The following is an 18,849-nucleotide window of genomic DNA, read 5'->3' as shown; positions in this document are numbered from 1 at the left end:
AATTTTATTTTGCTTTTAACCTATGATATAATCCTATTTTTTGGTTCATGACAGTGACATTTAAATACACATATAAATAAAAGAAAAAGTTAGCAAACATATCTAAATAGAAATAAACAACACATTTTAGACATAAAGGAGAGCCCATTGATGCTTCTTCCTTTTGTTTAAAAAACTCGCCTCTTCATAAGAAATAAGTGTTATTTAGACAATGGTCAGCTAGTTTTGGAATATCTTCTGGTAAACCATGTCTTTTTTACTAGTGTATCGAATAATTTAAGTGACTCGTGAACTGGAACCTTAGTGAATAGAGAAATTACATAAAAACTCACCAGAATATCATTAGGGTTAAGTTGAATATCTTTAATCACATTCACTAGATGTTCGTAATTTCTTATTAATGAAGATGTCCTTCCAATGTAGGGCTTTATTTGTTTAGATACATATGTAATAGAGTTCACGACTCTTGGACGCCGGAGTTGGAGGCACACGGGTTTTATTCACACAGCACGGTTCTGGCATACAACACTAGAGGGGGTGTCGGCCCCCTCACCCGGCTAGCTGGGGATACACGCGCTAGCTACTTGCTAGCCTGCCTCCTAGTCCTCCTCTAACGGGCTAGGGGAGGCTATCTGGCCCGACACTGGTAAGTCGGGCCCGGTACCCTGAGTCCCAGACCAGCGCTGACAAGAGCACCGGCTCTGGATCTCGGGACCAAGCCGCTGGCTCGGTCCTGTTCGGCCCTGATAAGGACGGCGAACCAGGGGAGTCCAGGGCTCTAGCTAAGACGTCTTCAGTCTTCACTGGTTAGCTTCACAAGAACCCCGAGCCCTCCGATACATCCCCTTTTATACCCAACCCCCCGCTGAGGGGTGGGGCCCCCCCGGGGTCCCTGGCGCGGACGTCGTAGAGAGCACCTCCCCGTGCACTCACGTAGCCCCGCCCACTGTGTTTGTTTGCCATAAGCTGCCATGCATAACGGGCTCTCTCTCTAACACCCCTACATCACCCCCCCCCCCCCCCCGCATAGCTTGCAGCCGTCCCGGCTGCCAACATACAAAAAAAATGACAATAAAAGCGCATTTACCCCCTGACCGCGCGTGTGCCTCACTATTTTTCAACAATAACAAGAACAACAACAAGAACACAACAAGAACGCAACAGCGAGAAGAGAAAACAACCCGACGCACCCCCCCCAAATAAATACGAATTCCGTAAAAACAGCCTATATACAATTTGCAGGGAACCCACCACACACACAACACATAGCGAACCCAACATATGTACATCCAATGAGCCGGGAACACACCACCTACACAACACACAATGAACACAACCTATGTACACATCTTCCGGCCTCACAACAGTCTGCGCATTTTAGCGCGCGTCCTTGCAGCGGGCCCCTCACACGGGGTAACCCCGGGTGGCGGACCGTCAGGTGGCAACTGTCCGTCTCGGAGTGAGTCCTCATCCGACGCCGCGTGACCCTTGGCATCCCCAGGAGGGGTGATCGGGCGTGAGCCCGTCACTCCTGATGAACCTGGAGGTGGCACAGCCGGCAAGGCGTTAGGTGAGAGCGACGGAGACGGACCCAGTGAGTCGGTCGACCCCCCACATGTTTGGCCACGCGTGTGTGAAGTGGGGATGTGTACCGCAACGAAGGGTTTTAATCTAGAGGAGTGCACAAACCACCGCCGCTTCCCCCATTTGATGCGCACGCACTGCGGTCGCAAAACCTTGACCACCTCCACAGGGCCCCGCCACGGCCGCACCAGCTTAGAGGAGGTAGCAAGTGGCACCTGGGGACAGTGCAGCCATGCCATGTCCCCCGGCTTCCACTGCAGCATGTGCGCCCGACCCAGTCTGAGCCGCTCATTCGCTTTCTGACGGCGGTCAGAGTTTTGCATGGCAGCATCCCGTGCCTCAGTTAATTTGGCCAGATTAAATTTTACATGGTCAGCCAATTTAGTTTTACTCTGCGGCGCGGGGATCTGCAGCTGGGCACGAACAGGCGGGTCAGGTTCGCGGCCGTACATGAGGTAGAAGGGGGAAAATCCCGTAGCTGCATGGGGGGCCATTCGGTATGCCACCAAGACCCCTTGAATTTGCAGGTCCCAATCGGTCTGTGAGTCCGAAACCTGCTGTGACAACATTGACGTGATGGTGCGATGCAGACGCTCGACCATCGCGTCAGTTTGCGGGTGATACGGGGAGGTACGAATTTTATTCGTGCCCAGGAGCTCACAGACTTGTTGGAGTAGTTTGCCGGAAAAATTTCTGCCCTGGTTGGTCAGCAGCCGCTCCGGAGCACCTTTGTCCAGGACATATCCCTGAACAAAGGCCTCCACGATGGCTGCTGCCGACTGATTGGCAAGGGGCCAGGCCATAGGCCAGTGCGTAAAATACTCCACACCAGTCAACAAATATCTATTGCCCCTGGGGGTGGCGGGGAATGGGCCCAAAATATCCAGCGCGACAACCTCATTTATTCTGGACACTTTGATTGATTGCAAGGGTGGGTTAGACTCCCTTGCCGGCGGTTTTCGTTGCGCGCACCGAGGGCATGACCCCAATAAATCCCCGACATCCCTCGTCATGCCTGGCCAAAAAAAATCAAGTTGGAGCAAGGCGAGGGTCTTTTGGGTCCCCAGGTGTAGGAGGCGCTCGTGAGCGGCCCACACCACCTTGCCCCGCAACCCAGAAGGGACCACCAGCCGGTGTCGATGGGATTTCCCGTCCCAATGCATCAGCAGACCTTGCACCATCTCCCATGCATCGGCATCACCCCTCCCCCGCGCAGCACCCCCGACGCGACGACGCCACCCGAGGAGGGAGGTATCCTCCATCTGGAGGCGCCCCCATTCAGTGACGGGCAACCCCAACAGGGAATCTTTTCCCTGTTGTGCGATCGAATTAGTAATCAATGTTTCGTCGTCGTCGGCGGCCGCCAAGACCGGAACCGATATGTCCCCCGGAGGCCTGCAACGTCCAGACCCCAGGAGGCATGCACATTCGGAGGTGGTTGGCATGCGCGACAGAGCGTCCGCATTGGTGTGGCTTACGCCCTTACGGTAGGTGGTTTCAAAATCAAAGTCCTGGAGAATCTCCAACCATCGAGACAATTGTCCCGATGGTTGTTGAACTCGCAGGGCGTACTGTAGTGCCGCATGATCTGTGCGGACGGTGAAATGCCGACCGTACAGATATGGGCGATACTGTTCGATGAAATAGACAATTGCCAACAGTTCCCGACGGGTGACACAATATCTTTGCTCCGCAGGAGACAACACCCGACTACCGTACGCGACCACCTGTTCCACGCCGTCAACCACCTGGGAAAGCACGCCCCCAATACCCGTGTTGCTCGCATCGGTGTCAAGCAAAAAGGGCTTAGAAAAATCGGGGTAAACCAAGGGAGGAGCTTTCACCAGAGCATCCCGAAGGGAGCGGAAAGCAGCCTCCTCCTCCTGTCCCCAGTGGAACCGAACCCCTTTTGACGTTAAAGCGTGTAGGGGTTTCGCAATCGTCGCAAAATCCGCGACAAACCGTCGGTAATAGGACGCGAAGCCAATGAAACTCCTGACCTCTCCCACCGAGGTGGGAGTCGGCCAGGAGCTGACGCACTGCGTTTTGGCGGGATCGGTAGCAATACCTGAGCGTCCCACGATGTGTCCCAAATAATGCACCGATTCGCGTAACAGATGACATTTTTGGGGTTTGAATTTCAAATTAGCAGCCCGCATCTTTTGGAAAACCGCCCGCAACCTCTGGAGATGTTCGTCAAATGTTTTACTAAAGACGATAACGTCATCCAAATAAATCAAGCACGAGTCCCATTGCAATCCAGCCAAAACTAATTCCATCAAACGCTGGAAAGTTGCCGGCGCTGAGTGGAGTCCCATCGGCAACCGGTTGAATTGGAACAGGCCGTGCGGTGTACGGAAAGCAGTTTAAGGCTTTGAATCATCGTCCAGAGGAAGCTGCCAGAATCCCGAAAGTAAATCCAATGTGGAGAAGAATAGCGCTCCCGCCAAGGCGTCAAGCGATCCGTCCATTCGTGGGAGCGGGTATGCGTCGGCCACCGAAATTTTGTTAAGGCGCCGAAAATCAACGCAAAACCGCAACGAGCCGTCCTGTTTCTTAACTAGGACGATCGGCGCTCCCCAAGGGCTGGTGGAAGGAGAAATGATGTCGGCGGCTAACATGTCATCAACAGCCGATTTGACATGGTCCTTTTCGGCGGGACTTAACCGAAAAGGATTCTGGCGTATTGGCGCGCTGTCACCCTATCAATATGGTGACGCAGCAGATGAGTGCAGCCCAAATCGTATTTGTCCCGACTGAAAACGTCGGAAAATTCCCGCAGTAGTGTTTTAAGCTGTTGACGCTCTTAATTTGACAGGTCCGTCGATCCCGCACAAAGCGCCTCGAGCCACCCTTCATCGCTGTCCGAATGTGGTCGCGGCGCAGGGACAGCGCTCACGTGATTCGCGACGGGTTCCTCACAGGGCATCGGCGTTGCGTGAGCAAGCACGGTCCCCTGTGGGACCACCACCGTCTGCGAGCCCACATTGAGGACCGCGATGAAAGCGTCTCCGTCCCCTCTTACTATGGTCTGGGCCGGAAGTAAATGAGGTCCACTAACCCCGGCCCTAGACGGCCCCAGCAGAACCCCCTGGGCCCCAATGCCCTTAGCGAAGGGCCGCCGAAGTTTCAAAGGAATCAACATTTGTGCCCCCGGAGGAACGCGCACCGTTCTATCTACGAACGCCGGCACCGTCGCGAACGCCGTCCGACTCGTAACGGGGGATGGCAGAAACGCCATGCGTCGGCCCAATGGGAGCTCAATGCATCCCTGGTCGATTAATATCCTCATCGGCATTTTGGCCAGGAAGTCCGTCCCCAGCAGGCACGGAACCGCCAGCGAGGAGGAAACAAAAATCGGCCCAGACAATTTAATATCCCCGATACAAATTTTGGCTCGAATTTGTCCAATGATGCCAAGTGAGCCCCCATTAGCAGCATAGAATGGCACGTTAACGGGCATCAAAGGACGGCTCTGGACAGGAAGAATATTGTAAATCAATTCCGAAATAATGGTCGCCGATGCTCCCGTATCGACCAGGATGCGCACCTGAACCCCGTCGATGTGCCCCACAACGGCAGACGACCCCGATGATGCGGCTACAATACGATGGGCCAACACGGACCACTGGCTGGGTTCGATATGAGTACCCAGAGTGGTGCGTGTTGGTGCGATGGTGCGCGATATCGACCCCCCATTCGCTGCGGTGTTTGAGTGTGTGACGGGCGTGTGCGTGGGCCAAACATGAGGGGTGCCGCGACTCGCCGGGTTATGATGACGGAGCTTGGGAAGAGGGCCGGCGTCCCGTCGAGGTGTCGTCCCCTGCTGCCGACGAGAGCGGCACCCCAAGGCGACATGGCCCCGGATGCCGCAGTTGTAACAGCGCGGGAGCGCTGGCGAAGACGATGGATGGTCGAGATGGCCCGAACCGCCCCGGTCCGCCCGTACTCCTGCTCCCTGCTGCCGTTGATGGTCGATGGCGCAAATCTCTTCCGCCGGGAGGATGGCTGCAGCCACGGCACGCCCGCTCGCCGCCTTGCTGGCCTTCCGTTGTTGCGCGAGCAGGTTTGCGTGGAGGAGTCGTGCCACTTGGAGGGAGCACATCTCCGCGTCGTCTTGTGCGACGATGACGATATCCAAGTCGTCCGCCAGCAGGAGTATCTTTTCCGTGACCATGGCGTCGACACCTTCGATGTATATCCGTGGAAAGGCCGCCTTCGCCAGTGCCAGGAGGCTTGTGCGGTACGCCAGGGGCGACTCCTTTGCCCCCCGCTGGCGATCGTAAAAGAGTTGGCGACAGTCCGACGGCGGACCGTAGACCGCAGCCAGCAGCTGCATCGCCGTCTGCAGCGTGGAGCGCCTCTCCTTCGGTGCCGATGTTAGAGTGGGAAGGGCGTCGCTGTCGAGAAGTGCCGGCAGCGCGCGGAGAGCCTCGGCGTCCGTCCACTGCGCCATTTCCTGGTGAGCGAGGAAGCGCCGCTGGAAGCCGCCCCAGTCGCCTTCCTCGCCCACAAATTCTTTGAGTGGAGGTAGCCGCTGATGTAACGCAGCGGCTGCCGCGGAAGGTCGCACTCCCCCGTCTCCCCCACCCGGCTGTGCCGCGACTCCGTCTCCCCCACCCGGCTGTGCCGCGGCTCCGTCTCCCCCACCCGGCTGTGCCGCGGCTCCGTCTCCCCACCCGGCTGTGCCGCGGCTCGAACAACCGATGGCATCGCCGGTCGCACCCGTGGTGACGTGCCGTCCGTTGGTGATGACGCGGCAGGTACTGTATGCCCGCCGTTGGACTCGATGCACAACCCGGCCACGCCCTCAACAGCAGCTGCGGCGATGGCGGGATTTTCAAAGTGGTACTCCGTCGAAATGGCGGGAAGGCGCTGTGGTCGCCGGCTGCCGTCGCCCCGTGGCGGTCCAGCAGCCCCCAGCTGTGTGATCTGGTCCAGCATGCCGGCAGCGGCGTACAGCAGCTCCGCCAGCTTAGCGTGCGCCTGCCTCAGCCCCTCTGTCGACGGCTCTCCATTCTCCTGTTGCTGCGGTGTGGACGCATCCGACCCCGACTGCTCCGTGTTTTCTTCAGCCGTCCCGGGCTCCCCGACTGCAACGGTGTCCTCCCCCTCCGGTACCATGACTCGAGCTGTCCGGCGCGTGTCCATGTTCGTAGATCTTTACTTCTGACACCAGATGTAATAGAGTTCACGACTCTTGGACGCCGGAGTTGGAGGCACACGGGTTTTATTCACACAGCACGGTTCTGGCATACAACACTAGATGGGGTGTCGGCCCCCTCACCCGGCTAGCTGGGGATACACGCGCTAGCTACTTCCTAGCCTGCCTCCTAGTCCTCCTCTAACGGGCTAGGGGAGGCTATCTGGCCCGACACTGGTAAGTCGGGCCCGGTACCCTGAGTCCCAGACCAGCGCTGACAAGAGCACCGGCTCTGGATCTCGGGACCACGCCGCTGGCTCGGTCCTGTTCGGCCCTGATAAGGACGGCGAACCAGGGGAGTCCAGGGCTCTAGCTAAGACGTCTTCAGTCTTCACTGGTTAGCTTCACAAGAACCCCGAGCCCTCCGATACATCCCCTTTTATACCCAACCCCCCGCTGAGGGGTGGGGCCCCCCCGGGGTGCCTGGCGGGGGTGGGGCCCCCCCGGGGTGCCTGGCGCGGACGTCGTAGAGAGCACCTCCCCGTGCACTCACGTAGCCCCGCCCACTGTGTTTGTTTGCCATAAGCTGCCATGCATAACGGCCTCTCTCTCTAACACCCCTACACATATTTTGTTAATTTATGTGTGGCAGAGCCTATTGTACTTACTATGGGTCGTAATGGGATACCGATTTTATTAATCTTTGGTAGCCCATACAATGTAGGTGGTTTTGAGGCCCGTGGCTTAATTTGATATTGCTCAGTCTTAGGGATTCATACATTTGTAATTATTGCAGTATCTTTTTTTTTTCGATTTAAAGCTTTCGTGACTGCAGGGATTCATCTTCTTGGTTCTTTCGGTAAAGTCACGTAGAAGGGAAGTAATAAAATAATAAAAATAAAACATAATAAAATAAAATAATTCTCACTATTTTTATGTTTTATTTTTATTATTTTATTACTTCCCTTCTACGTGACTTTACCGAAAGAACCAAGAAGATATTGCAGTATTCTTACGTTTTAAAGTATTAATTGGATCTCGTAAAATTTTAATAGAGGTATTTTCATATTCTTTGGTTCTTTCGGAAAAGCAACGTAGATAGATCAAATACAAAATAATAATAATAACAATATCACGACGTTTCGATCGCAACACAAGCAATCATCATCTGGTGAGAAATATTGCGGGAGAGCTGCTGAGAATATATGGTGGGAGCGCTGCTAAGGCAGGGAGTTATAAAGGTTTGGGATGGTGTAGCCCAAGGGTCAGTGGGAGGGGCTAGAGATGAAATTTGCATGTAAATTGCAGATCGGGTAAATCTTGACAAACGAAGCTGTGGCGGCGGCCATTGTATTGTGAGAGATTAGCATGTCAATGTAAGAAATGTGCTTGTAATGTAAGCGCGGAGGTACTTTCCTCTAGTAAATCTTTCATTGTATTATCATAATCTGCTTGTGAGATCACTACAGTAGTGCAACTTTTATCAGCTGCCATAATTTGAATATCTTTATTTAATTGAAGTTCTCTTAAGACTTTTACTTCGTTAAAACTAATCTTTTTTTTGGTACTTTACTATTCCCCCTCCTCTACCTCTGATCTCTGCACCTTATTGGGTTCACTGATGACGCCATCCTGCACTATTTAAGACCGGAAGCAGGTGGATGGCTTCACTATTCTGGCAAATCGCCCGAAAATGCTGGATGTAATTACCAGCAAAACGTCGTACTCAAATTGTAAATCTTCTTGGTTCTTTTGGTAAAGTCACGTAAAATGGAAATAATAAAATAATAAAAATAAAACAACAAAATACAATTCTCACGACGTTTCGGCCACAACGCAAGCAGTCGTCCTCAGGTGAAGAACAGGTCTGTCGGAAAGACAGCGTCTGAATGAACACCACTAAGCTTGGCAGCGTATATTTAAGCAGGGTTAGAGGAGGAGGGCGCTTTGACAAAGGAATTTGCATATCAACAGAGGAATTTAGCATATTTATGGAAAATGCAGATATGGGATTAGTCACTACTTGTGGAATGTGTAGGAGGTGGGGGGGGGTCTCAAAGTCATATTATGCTCGTGTATTATGTAGGATTAGCAGTAATAAAGGGAGGAAGTAGGATTAGCAGTAATAAAAGGAAGGAATTTTAATAGTAAGGAGCTGCAGCAGCCAAACCACCACGTAAAAAACTAAAATATAAACTACATCAATATCATCAATATACTCAATATACTCTCCAATAAGCTGAGCTACTAACAGTAAGTCATACATTACAATTCTACGTCGTAAAAAGTATAATATGCCTCCAGCTAAACTTTTTCCTTGCATCACACGGATATGCCCCGTACTATATACTGCCATAGACAAACCCAACATTAACTTATATACTGCATTACTATACACCACCCTATACCTTAGACTATAGAGACCTGTTCTTCACCTGATGACGGCTGCTTGCGTTGTGGCCGAAACGTCGTGAGAATTGTATTTTATTATGTTTTATTTTTATTATTTTATTATTTCCCTTCTACGTGACTTTACCGAAAGAACCAAGAAGATTAATCCCTGCAGTCACGAAAGCTTTAAATCGAAATCAAATTGCAAATATTATGGATTCACTCTTCAAAATACCGGTGGGCTGAAGAAATAACTATTTGGCGTTTTGTTAACGTACAGGGCCGGCCCGAGGCATAAGCGAACTAAGCGGCTGCTTGGGGCCCCCTGGCCACCAGGGGGCCCCCGAATCGTTTTTTTTTTTTACAATTAAATAACTTAAACAAGTGATATAAATGAATTAATGAATGAATGAATAAATGATTCAAGACAAGAAAATTCTGTCGACAACTGCTGCTTTGTCACGGCTCACGGATGTCACGGCTCATTGACAATTCGCGTGGGCGCGGGCGCGGGCGCGGGCAGGTGCGCGCAATTGTACGTCACGATAATAAATACGCCTAAGCCATGTCACAAAAAAGGACGTATCCCTCTGGTGCCGAAAAAAGAAAAAAGAAAAGGACCGAGGAGGAGAAAAAAGAGCGAGATAAAGGTATGTTTGCATTATTATTTACAGTATGTTTTGTGCAGCAGCAGCACAAATTGTGCTCACGTCACTTGAGGAAGCAGCTAGCTAGTCATGACTCATGATATTTTTATAAGCCATAAAAGTGGTAATATAACGCACCAGAGCTAAATCCCCGCCACAACAGTGAAATGTTATTAATATACATTTATCTAGGTAGTAGGTGTGTATTTCACGTTGATAGATATCGGTTTAAGTTGGAGAAAACAGCGATGACAAGCTTAGCTAGCATTGCTGTTTGTGTTGAAGTGAATATTCCAGCTTCATAGGCAAAGCACGTGCGGTCTCTGCTTTAAGATCTTTGGCAAGCGATGGTATTGATCTTTATGAGAAAATATACCAAAGCCATGTTAGGTGGGGAGACTTCTGTAATGAAAATAGACTTCAATTTTATTAATATGGTGGCAACTGATGTAGCAGTGCTATCCTCATATTTATAGGCTGCAGTAGATCACCATGTTAATTTTTCACCATACTGCAATTATGCCTCATTTGCCAATAGAATATGAATTGTTAGGTGTGGTGTGGAATTGCTTAGTAATGATGGAAAAATAAACTCATTCTGCTCGATCAACTATGCATTTATGCAATGCTATTTTTTTTTTCCAGGAACACTGTTGAAGTACTTTGGAGCACAACCAATTTTACCTGCCCCTACTGACATATCGAGTGTCAGAGCCTCCACAGCTGATGATACAGCAGGTGAGGTTTTTCTTGATGGCAAATGGTTACATAGCCTGTTAATATGACATGACACATTTAGCTTTTTATTTATTTATGTATTTATTTGTTTGTTTGTTTATTTTATCATTGCAGGTTCATCCACTGCAGAGTTACAAGCGACTGAAAGCGAGGAGCAGTTACAAGCGACTGAAAGCGAGGAGCAGTTACAAGCGACTGAAAGCGAGGAGCAGTTACAAGCGACTGAAAGCGAGGAGCAGTTACAAGCGACTGAAAGCGAGGAGCAGTTACAAGCACTTACATTCACTGATACATCGGTTTCAACCTCAGCCAGCATGACAGGTCAGTTAATCTAAAAGTTTTTGTTTTGTGTTGGCTTTACTATAAAATATTCTGTGTTATGTTATTTTATAATTCTATTTTTTATTTTTATCTAATGTCCCTACAGGTCCTTCTACATCTCCACCCACTGCAATAGATTTCCCATCTACTCCCTCAACAAGCTCCAGCTATCAAGATAGATCAACAGCTCCTCCAATTGACCCAGTTGAATGGTCAGCATTCCTGTCAGACTCAGAAAGGACTGATCTGGTAAGAAGAGGGCCAGTGCCAATAAGTGACACCTTTACCTTCCCCAAGAAATCAGATGGACGAAGCTTTCACTACCACTACACATACAGACAGTTAGTTAATGGGGAAAAAATCAAGCGAAGCTGGCTAATTTATTCAAAGCAAAAAGATGCGGTTTACTGCTTCTGTTGCAAATTATTCACAAGAAAGTCCACAAAACTGTCAACAGAGGGACAGCGTGATTGGGTAAATGTAGGTGCTTTGCTGAAACAGCATGAGAATAGTCAAGATCATTGCAGTAATATGGTGAAGTGGAAAGACTTTGCCCTCCGTCTTTCTAAGCAGAAGACTATTGATGCAACAGAAATGGCCCTTTTGGAGGCAGAAAGAAATCGTTGGAGAGATGTTCTCATTCGTTTGATTAGTATCATTCAGTCTTTGGCGGAGAGGAATCTTGCACTCAGGGGGTCTGTCGATACTTTGCATCAGGCCAACAATGGGAACTTCCTTAAAGAGGTGGAACTGATGGCAAAATTTGACCCGGTGTTAAAAGACCACATCAGACGAATTGATAGTGGAATGCAGCACAACACGTACCTGGGTAAGACTATCCAGAATGAGCTGATTATGCTGATAGAGTGTGTCAGTGACAAAATAATTGAGGTAATGGTGGCAGAAATCAAGGACTGCAAATATTATTCAATTATTTTAGACTGTACACCTGATGTTAGTCACCATGAACAAATGTCTGTTGTGGTGCGCACAGTCACTCTGGGCAAAACACCAGAAATAAAAGAGCACTTTTTAGGATTTCTGATAGCTCCAGAATCCACTGGCCTGGGTTTGTCCAATCTAATCCTTAACAGGCTTGAGGAATTGAACATCCCTTTTCAGGATTGTCGGGGGCAGTCCTATGACAATGGGGCTAATATGAAGGGAAAAAACAAAGGTGTGCAGGCTAGGCTATTAGTTAAGAATCCAAGAGCTTTTTATGTGCCTTGCAGTTCTCATACACTAAATCTGACCGTTTCAGATGCGGCTAAAGCATCAACGGATGCTTCTTGTTTTTTTGGAAATGTGGAGAAGCTGTACAATTTGTTCGCTGGGTCCACTCAAAGGTGGGCCATCTTACGGAAGTTTGTTGACATCACCCTCAAGTCCTGGAGTGAGACACGCTGGGAAAGCCGGATAAAAAGTATTGAAGCTTTGCGCTACCAGTCAGAGAAGGTGAGGGAAGCCCTGCTAGAACTGAGAAGTAAAGCGACTGACCCTGTAGTGGCTGTTGAAGCCAACTCCCTTGCGGAAGAGATAGGTTCATTTAGGTTTCAGATTTGTTGTGTTGTCTGGTGTGACATTTTGTCTAAAATTAACATCACGAGCAAGCTTCTACAGTCAACCAACATGCAGCTTGATGTAGCGGTTAACCTTGTAAAAAAGAACAAAGGCGAACTTATCAGTTACCGAAAAACAGGCTTCTGTGATGCACAGACATCTGCTAAAGAAATTTGTGAGCGGATGAACACAGAAGCAGTGCTGAAAGAGAAGCGATTGCGTTCTACAAAAAGGCACTTTGCCTATGAGGCTGCAGATGAGCCGATAGTGGACGCTATGAAGAGGCTGGAAGTGTCATTTTTTAATGCTGTAGTGGACCGTAGTATTCTGTCATTGGAGGATAGATTTAAGTCTCTAAGTGAGGTTAAAGAGAACTTTGGAGTGCTGCTCAATTTTAGGGAGCTAGATCAAAAGGTCCGGAGGGAACAATGTGAGCTTCTTGGGGAAAAACTCTCTTGTGGAGAGGAGGCTGATATTGATGGTAGCGCACTGGCAGTAGAGATAGAGAGTCTTCCTGAACTTCCCCAAACTATGATGACTGCCTTTGAGCTTCTCACATACCTCTCACAAAATGAGATGTGTGAGCTTTACCCAAATCTTTGGGTAGCTCTCAGGATAGCCTGCACTCTGCCTGTGTCAGTTGCCTCAGCAGAGAGGAGCTTTTCCAAGCTCAAATTGATAAAAACATATTTGAGATCATCAATGGCCCAGGAAAGACTAAGTGGACTTGCAGTCATTAGTATTAATAACAAAGTTGGCCAAGCAATACCATACAATGATGTCATTAGTGACTTTGCCTCCAGAAAAGCTAGGAAGGAACGATTTTGAGGTCATTGTTGTACAGTTGACATTGTTGAACCCTTGCTGTTCTTATGTTTGCTTTCATTATTTAAGTATCTTTTTTTTTGTAACATTCTATTTTTGATTAGATTAATGTTTGTCTATTTTGGTTTTATTTAAAAGATTGCACATTTAATGCACATTTGCAAATAATTTATTTAATATGTTTTTTGTGACCGTTTGTATTCAGAAGTTTTAATAAAAGAGTGAAGTATTTTAAGTGTTGTTTTTATTTTTTATTAATACATAACCTCACTGTATTCGTTTATAATATTCGCTATAACATTATAGTGTGACATTTGTGTCAATAATCTTCTAGCACAGATGAGTCTGCGTGGTGGGAGGGGGGCCCCCAAATCAAATTCTGCTTAGGGCCCCCAAGAGGCTCGGGCCGGCACTGTTAACGTAACAAATCCCTTACTGATTGGCCGTGTTGGGTGCTGGAGGGTTTCGACGCGATCTAACCTTTATTATGAATAATACTGGTCGTGAAAGCATACGTGTTAAACTGACCCCCGTATAGCCTAAACAGACGGTAGGGGCAAGTGCTGTTACCGAGCACCTATGAAGCACGGCACAGCACACCAGAGTGGTTGTCCAGGACCACGCCCAACCGCATTTGTCTCCCCAGTGGCGATGTTTATACTCCACACCAGGTACTCATTTGAGGCTGAGTCGACCTAGGGGAGGCCCAGGACTGGCTCCGGTAATCGTCACTGGTGTTGGCCATGAGCGGGAATCGAACCCGGGTCGCCAGGTTCGTAGCGCAGCATGGCGCTAAACGCAACACCACCGCTCCCCACACGAACACTCACAGGAGCGGGCGTGCGTGTCGCCTCACCGGCGGTGCCGAATGACATCTCATTCCACTTCTGTGGTGTGTAACACTTTCATGCTGCCTCTTAGCCACAGATACATCCTGGTCATTTAGAGAACGCTTTGGAGGCTTGATGCCACAGGATCACTTACACGCAACGTTATATAAATGACAAAAAAATACTTGTACAGCAATAAACTTTAACACAAATTATACAGAGTACAATAAGATACAGTACAATGAGATACATAGACTTACACTGAGACCCCAACGAGAAAAAAAATCGCCAAATACAATACATAAATAATATATTGTACTCTCCAGGACACTACATATCTTTTTTTGCGCCACGCAACGTAGTTTGTGGTACAGGGGAGTTTGGAGGCGAAGGCTGAAAGGCGACAAATCCCTTACTGATTGGCCGTGTCGGGTGGTGGAGGGTTTCGACACATTTATACTTACCCAAAAAAAAATAGGAATAATACTGGTCGCGAAAGCCGACGTATTAAACTGACCCCGATATAGCCTCAACAGACTGTAGGGTCAAGTGCTGTTACCGAGCACGTATATGAAGCCCGGCACGGCACACGAGAGAGTGGTTGTCCAGCACCACGCCCAACCGTCTTTATATCCCCAGTTGCGATATTTACACACCGCACCAGGTACTCATTTGAGGCTGAGTCGACCTAGGGGAGGCCCAGGACTGGCTCAGGTAATCGTCACTTGTGTTGGCCGTGAGTAGGAATCGAACCCGGGTCGCCAGGTTCGTAGCGCAGCATGGCGCTAAACGCAACACCACCGCTCCCCACACGAACACTCACAGGAGCGGGCGTGCGTGTCGCCTCACCGGCGGTGCCGAATGACATCTCATTCCACTTCTGTGGTGTGTAACACTTTCACGCTGCCTCTTAGCCACAGATACATCCTGGTCATTTAGAAAACACTTCGGTGGCTTGATGCCACAGGTTCATGTTCCCACAACGTTACATAAATGACAAAAAAAATACTTGTACAGCAGTAAACTTTAACACAAATTATACAGAGTACAATAAGATACAGTACAAGGAGATCCATAGAGACCCAAAATATATTTTTTTTATTATACGTAAATAAGATATTGTACTCCACAGGACAATACTACGCCACGCAAAGTAGTTTGTGGTGCAGGGTAGTATGGAGGCGAAGGCTAAGAGGCAACAAATAACGAGACAGGACGCGAACGACACTGTTAGCGACGTGAGTGTGGGATTAATGCGACTTTAACGACGTCGTTGTATTAATAAAAGAGTGACGCCGTATTTGCGAGACGATGTAAATTGGGGAGACGTATATCGGGGTATTACTGCGTGAAGAACAATTTGTGAGTTTTAACATGTGGGAGGAAACCGGTGAACCCGTAGAAAGGGGGCAACGCTCTATCCCATACGGACGAAACAGATGGAGTGCGCATTTGCGTCTACCGCATTCTCCTAGCAGAGGGAAGGGGTTCTGAGCTTCGTCAACGCCCACGGGGAAGGGGGTTCCGCAGCATGTCTGTGATCCAGGAACCGTCGCTGCCTCCCCCAGCGCTGACTTACAGGCAGCCACGTGCGGCGAATCCACCACAGCCCCCTCAGCCATTTCAGCGCTCGACAACTCTGCTCTGCGATATTTCCAAATGGATTCTTGGCGTTTCGCGACCATGTGGGAGCCGAGAGCGCACACTCAGCATACAACTCGGGAGGGGGGAAGGGAGGGGATGGGGGGTATGAAACCGATGATGAAAATACAAAACGTGATGATGAACGGACTATACACATCTCATTTAGCAATCCCCTCTCTCTCTCACTGTCTCTCCCTGTGTCTCCATTGTAATTCGCCTCTGCATGTCGCGCTTCTTCTCTCGTTCCCGTGTAACTCTGCCCGTTAATGCTTCCGGGGGGGGGGGGGGGGGCGAGTGGTGGTGCAGCGGTTAGCAAACTGTGCGCGAACGAAATCAAAACCCGGTTCCCACTTCTAATTGAAGTAACAAAATAACTACTGCACAGTAATACCTCGATATGCTAATATTCGATTCACTAAGTTTGAGAGTTATAATATTATTTAAAAAAAACCGGAAGCGAGAGACGCAAACTGCAAATATACAGCAGGCGTCAGGGTCGGGATGGAACTCACGACCTCCTGTATACCAGTCTAGGGAGTTAACATCTCACCAAGGCTGGGAACACATCCTCATAGTACTAATGTTATACGTTAGTCAACATACGAAGTTTAAATATATGTATGTATTGTATGTTGAACTTCTGTCACACCATACGTATATAACCGTGCATAGGAAACAGCATCATCGTCGGTCCAAAACTCGGCGGTTTCGACATTGAGTGTCTCATCAGCGTGGTCGACAAGGATCGGTTGAAATATTGTGACTATGGAGACCTTGCTCACGACTCCAATAAACAGTCGCCAGGTTTTTATATTAAAAAAAGTAAACATTTAAATGTACGCTATAGGTTAAGTGAACCTGTGTCTCTACTCCAATGAGCCACGTCGAGTCATGTGGGCTCATCTTCTAGTTACGGTCCTGCAGAGCCAACGGTGTAAATTTCACATTACTACGGCGGGCAGTGGACACGTAGACACAAGAAGTATTTCATATTTCTTCAAACCCCCACCCCCGGAGGGAGGGATAATGGGCTGAGTTAACCCACCCCCTTAATGGAGTTGGAGACCGCCAGACGCTCGCTCCGCCGCTGAGCCCCCTTAATTGGCTCCACGTTCCAACGCTCTCCGACGACACCTGCCCCGATACAGGGAGACGTCATTTGTGCACGGGCGTTCATGTGAATGCACAAACACGCCGGGTATCGAGTTAACCAGCGATTGCTGCTGCTGCTACGGCTGGGAGCAGCAGGGCCAAGGCAATGAATCGGGGCGGGGGGGGAGAGAAATGAATGGGAAAGGCAAGAAGTGAAGGGATGGGAAGTAAGAGAAGCATGCGAGAAGGAATGGACAGACGTAAGTGAAAGGGGCCTTCGTCTTCTTTGTATGGCCGGGGTAGCAGGTTTAGTTTGATGTCGAGGTGATGGGAGTCAGTGTTAGAGATGGGAGTCACTGTTAGAGATGGGAGTCGGTGTTAGAGGTGAATGTGACAGTGAGACAGACCCAGGTGAGTGAGTGTGGTAGAGAGGTGAATGTGACAGTGAGACAGACCCAGGTGAGTGAGTGTAGGTGTAGTAACGCTTATGACTCGTTGACACCGGAGTTGGAGGCACACTTGTTTATTTGAATACCAACTTTGTGACATACACAATTGAGGGGGTATCGGCCCCCTCACCCGTCTATCTGAGGACACACCTCTAGGCTAACCTTAGCCTGCCTCTGAGTCCTCCACTAATGGGCTAGGGGAGGCTATCTTGGCCCGACACTGGTCAGTCGGGCCCGGTACCCAGAGTCCAGACCAGCACTGGCTCTGGCTCTGGTACCACGCCACTGGCTCGAGCCTGCGCGGTCCTGATAAGGACGGCGTACCAGGGGGAGTCCAGGGCTCTATCTCAGACGTCTTCCGCCTCCTCTTCTTTAGCTAAACATCACTCCCGAGCCCCCCGATACATTCCCCTTTTATACACCCCCCTCCCTGAGGGGTGGGGCCCCGGGGGATCGTAACGTCCGAAGCGCGGACGTCGTAGAGGGCACCTGCCCGTGCACTGACGTAGCCCCGCCCACTGTACTTGTTTACCATAGGCTGCCATGCATAACGGGCTCTCTGTAACAGCCCTACATCACTCCCCCCCACATAGCATGCAGCCGTCCCGGCTGCCAACATACAAAATTTGACAATAAAGGTGCCTTCACCCCCTGACGTGTGCCTCACTATTTTTGAACCATAACAGGAACCAGAACAAGACACAACAACAAGATGAGAAACAACCCGTCGCACCCCCCCGAATAAATACGAATTCCGTAAAAAAAACAGCTTATATACAACCAGCAGGGAACCCACCCCGCACACACAACAAACGGTGAACCCAACATATGTACATCCGAGGAGCGGGAAACACACCATCCACACAACAGCCAATAAACACAACAGCTATGTACACATTTTCCGGCCTCACAACAGTTTGCGCATTTTAGCGCGCGTCCTTGCAGCGGGCCCCTCACACGGGGTAACCCCGCGTGGCGGACCATCAGGTGGCGACTGTCCGTCTTGAGGTGAGCATTCCTCTGACTCCGCGTGACCCTCGGTATCCGCAGGAGGGGTGATCGGGCGTGAGCCCGTCACTCCTGATGCTCCTGAAGGTGGCACAGCCGGCAAGGCATCAGGTGAGAGCGACAGAGACGGACCCAGCAAGTCGGCCGACCCCCCACATGTTTGGCCACGCGCGTGTGAAGTGGGGTCGTGTACCGCAGCGAAGGGTTTTAATCTGGAGGGGTGCACGAACCATCGCCGCTTCCCCCACTTGATGCGCACGCACTGCGGACGTAACACCTCCACCACTTCCACAGGGCCCCGCCACGGCCGCACAAGTTTAGAGGAGGTTGCCAGTGGCACCTGGGGGCAGTGCAACCATGCCTTGTCCCCCGGCTTCCACTGCAGCATGTGCGCTCGACTCAATCTGAGGCGCTCATTTGCCTTCTGACGGAGGTCAGAGTTTTGCATTGCAGCATCCCGTGCCTCGGTCAATTTGTCCAGATTAAATTTAACGTGGTCAGCCAGATTAGTTTTTCCCTGCGGCACGGGGATCCGCAACTGGGCACGAACAGGCGGGTCTGGTTCTCGGCCGTACATGAGGTAAAAGGGAGAAAACCCCGTAGCCGCATGGGGTGCC

The 18,849-nt window shown here is 49.9% G+C and overlaps 1 protein-coding gene and 1 long non-coding RNA gene across 2 annotated transcripts in view; one reads left to right on the top strand and one right to left on the bottom strand.

Moving 5' to 3' along the window:
- Positions 1–6,708, bottom strand: part of LOC144945664 (parapinopsin-like) — a 62,389-nt gene extending 55,681 nt beyond the window's left edge. The window contains exon 1 of the mRNA XM_078874231.1: positions 6,571–6,708. Within this exon, the coding sequence (XP_078730357.1) occupies positions 6,571–6,708 (138 nt within the window). The remainder of the gene's footprint in view (positions 1–6,570) is intronic.
- A 2,716-nt stretch (positions 6,709–9,424) lies between these two features.
- On the top strand, positions 9,425–11,667 carry LOC144945538 (uncharacterized). The gene is made up of 3 exons (XR_013639684.1): positions 9,425–9,768; positions 10,411–10,503; positions 10,618–11,667. It is a non-coding gene; the product is annotated as an uncharacterized LOC144945538 (long non-coding RNA).
- The last annotated feature ends 7,182 nt before the right edge of the window (positions 11,668–18,849 follow it).

This window comes from Lampetra fluviatilis, chromosome 38, assembly GCF_964198595.1.
Source record: "Lampetra fluviatilis chromosome 38, kcLamFluv1.1, whole genome shotgun sequence".
Taxonomy (NCBI): domain Eukaryota; kingdom Metazoa; phylum Chordata; class Hyperoartia; order Petromyzontiformes; family Petromyzontidae; genus Lampetra; species Lampetra fluviatilis.
Note: the sequence above shows the minus strand (reverse complement) of the source record. Positions and strands in the feature narration are given on the sequence as shown.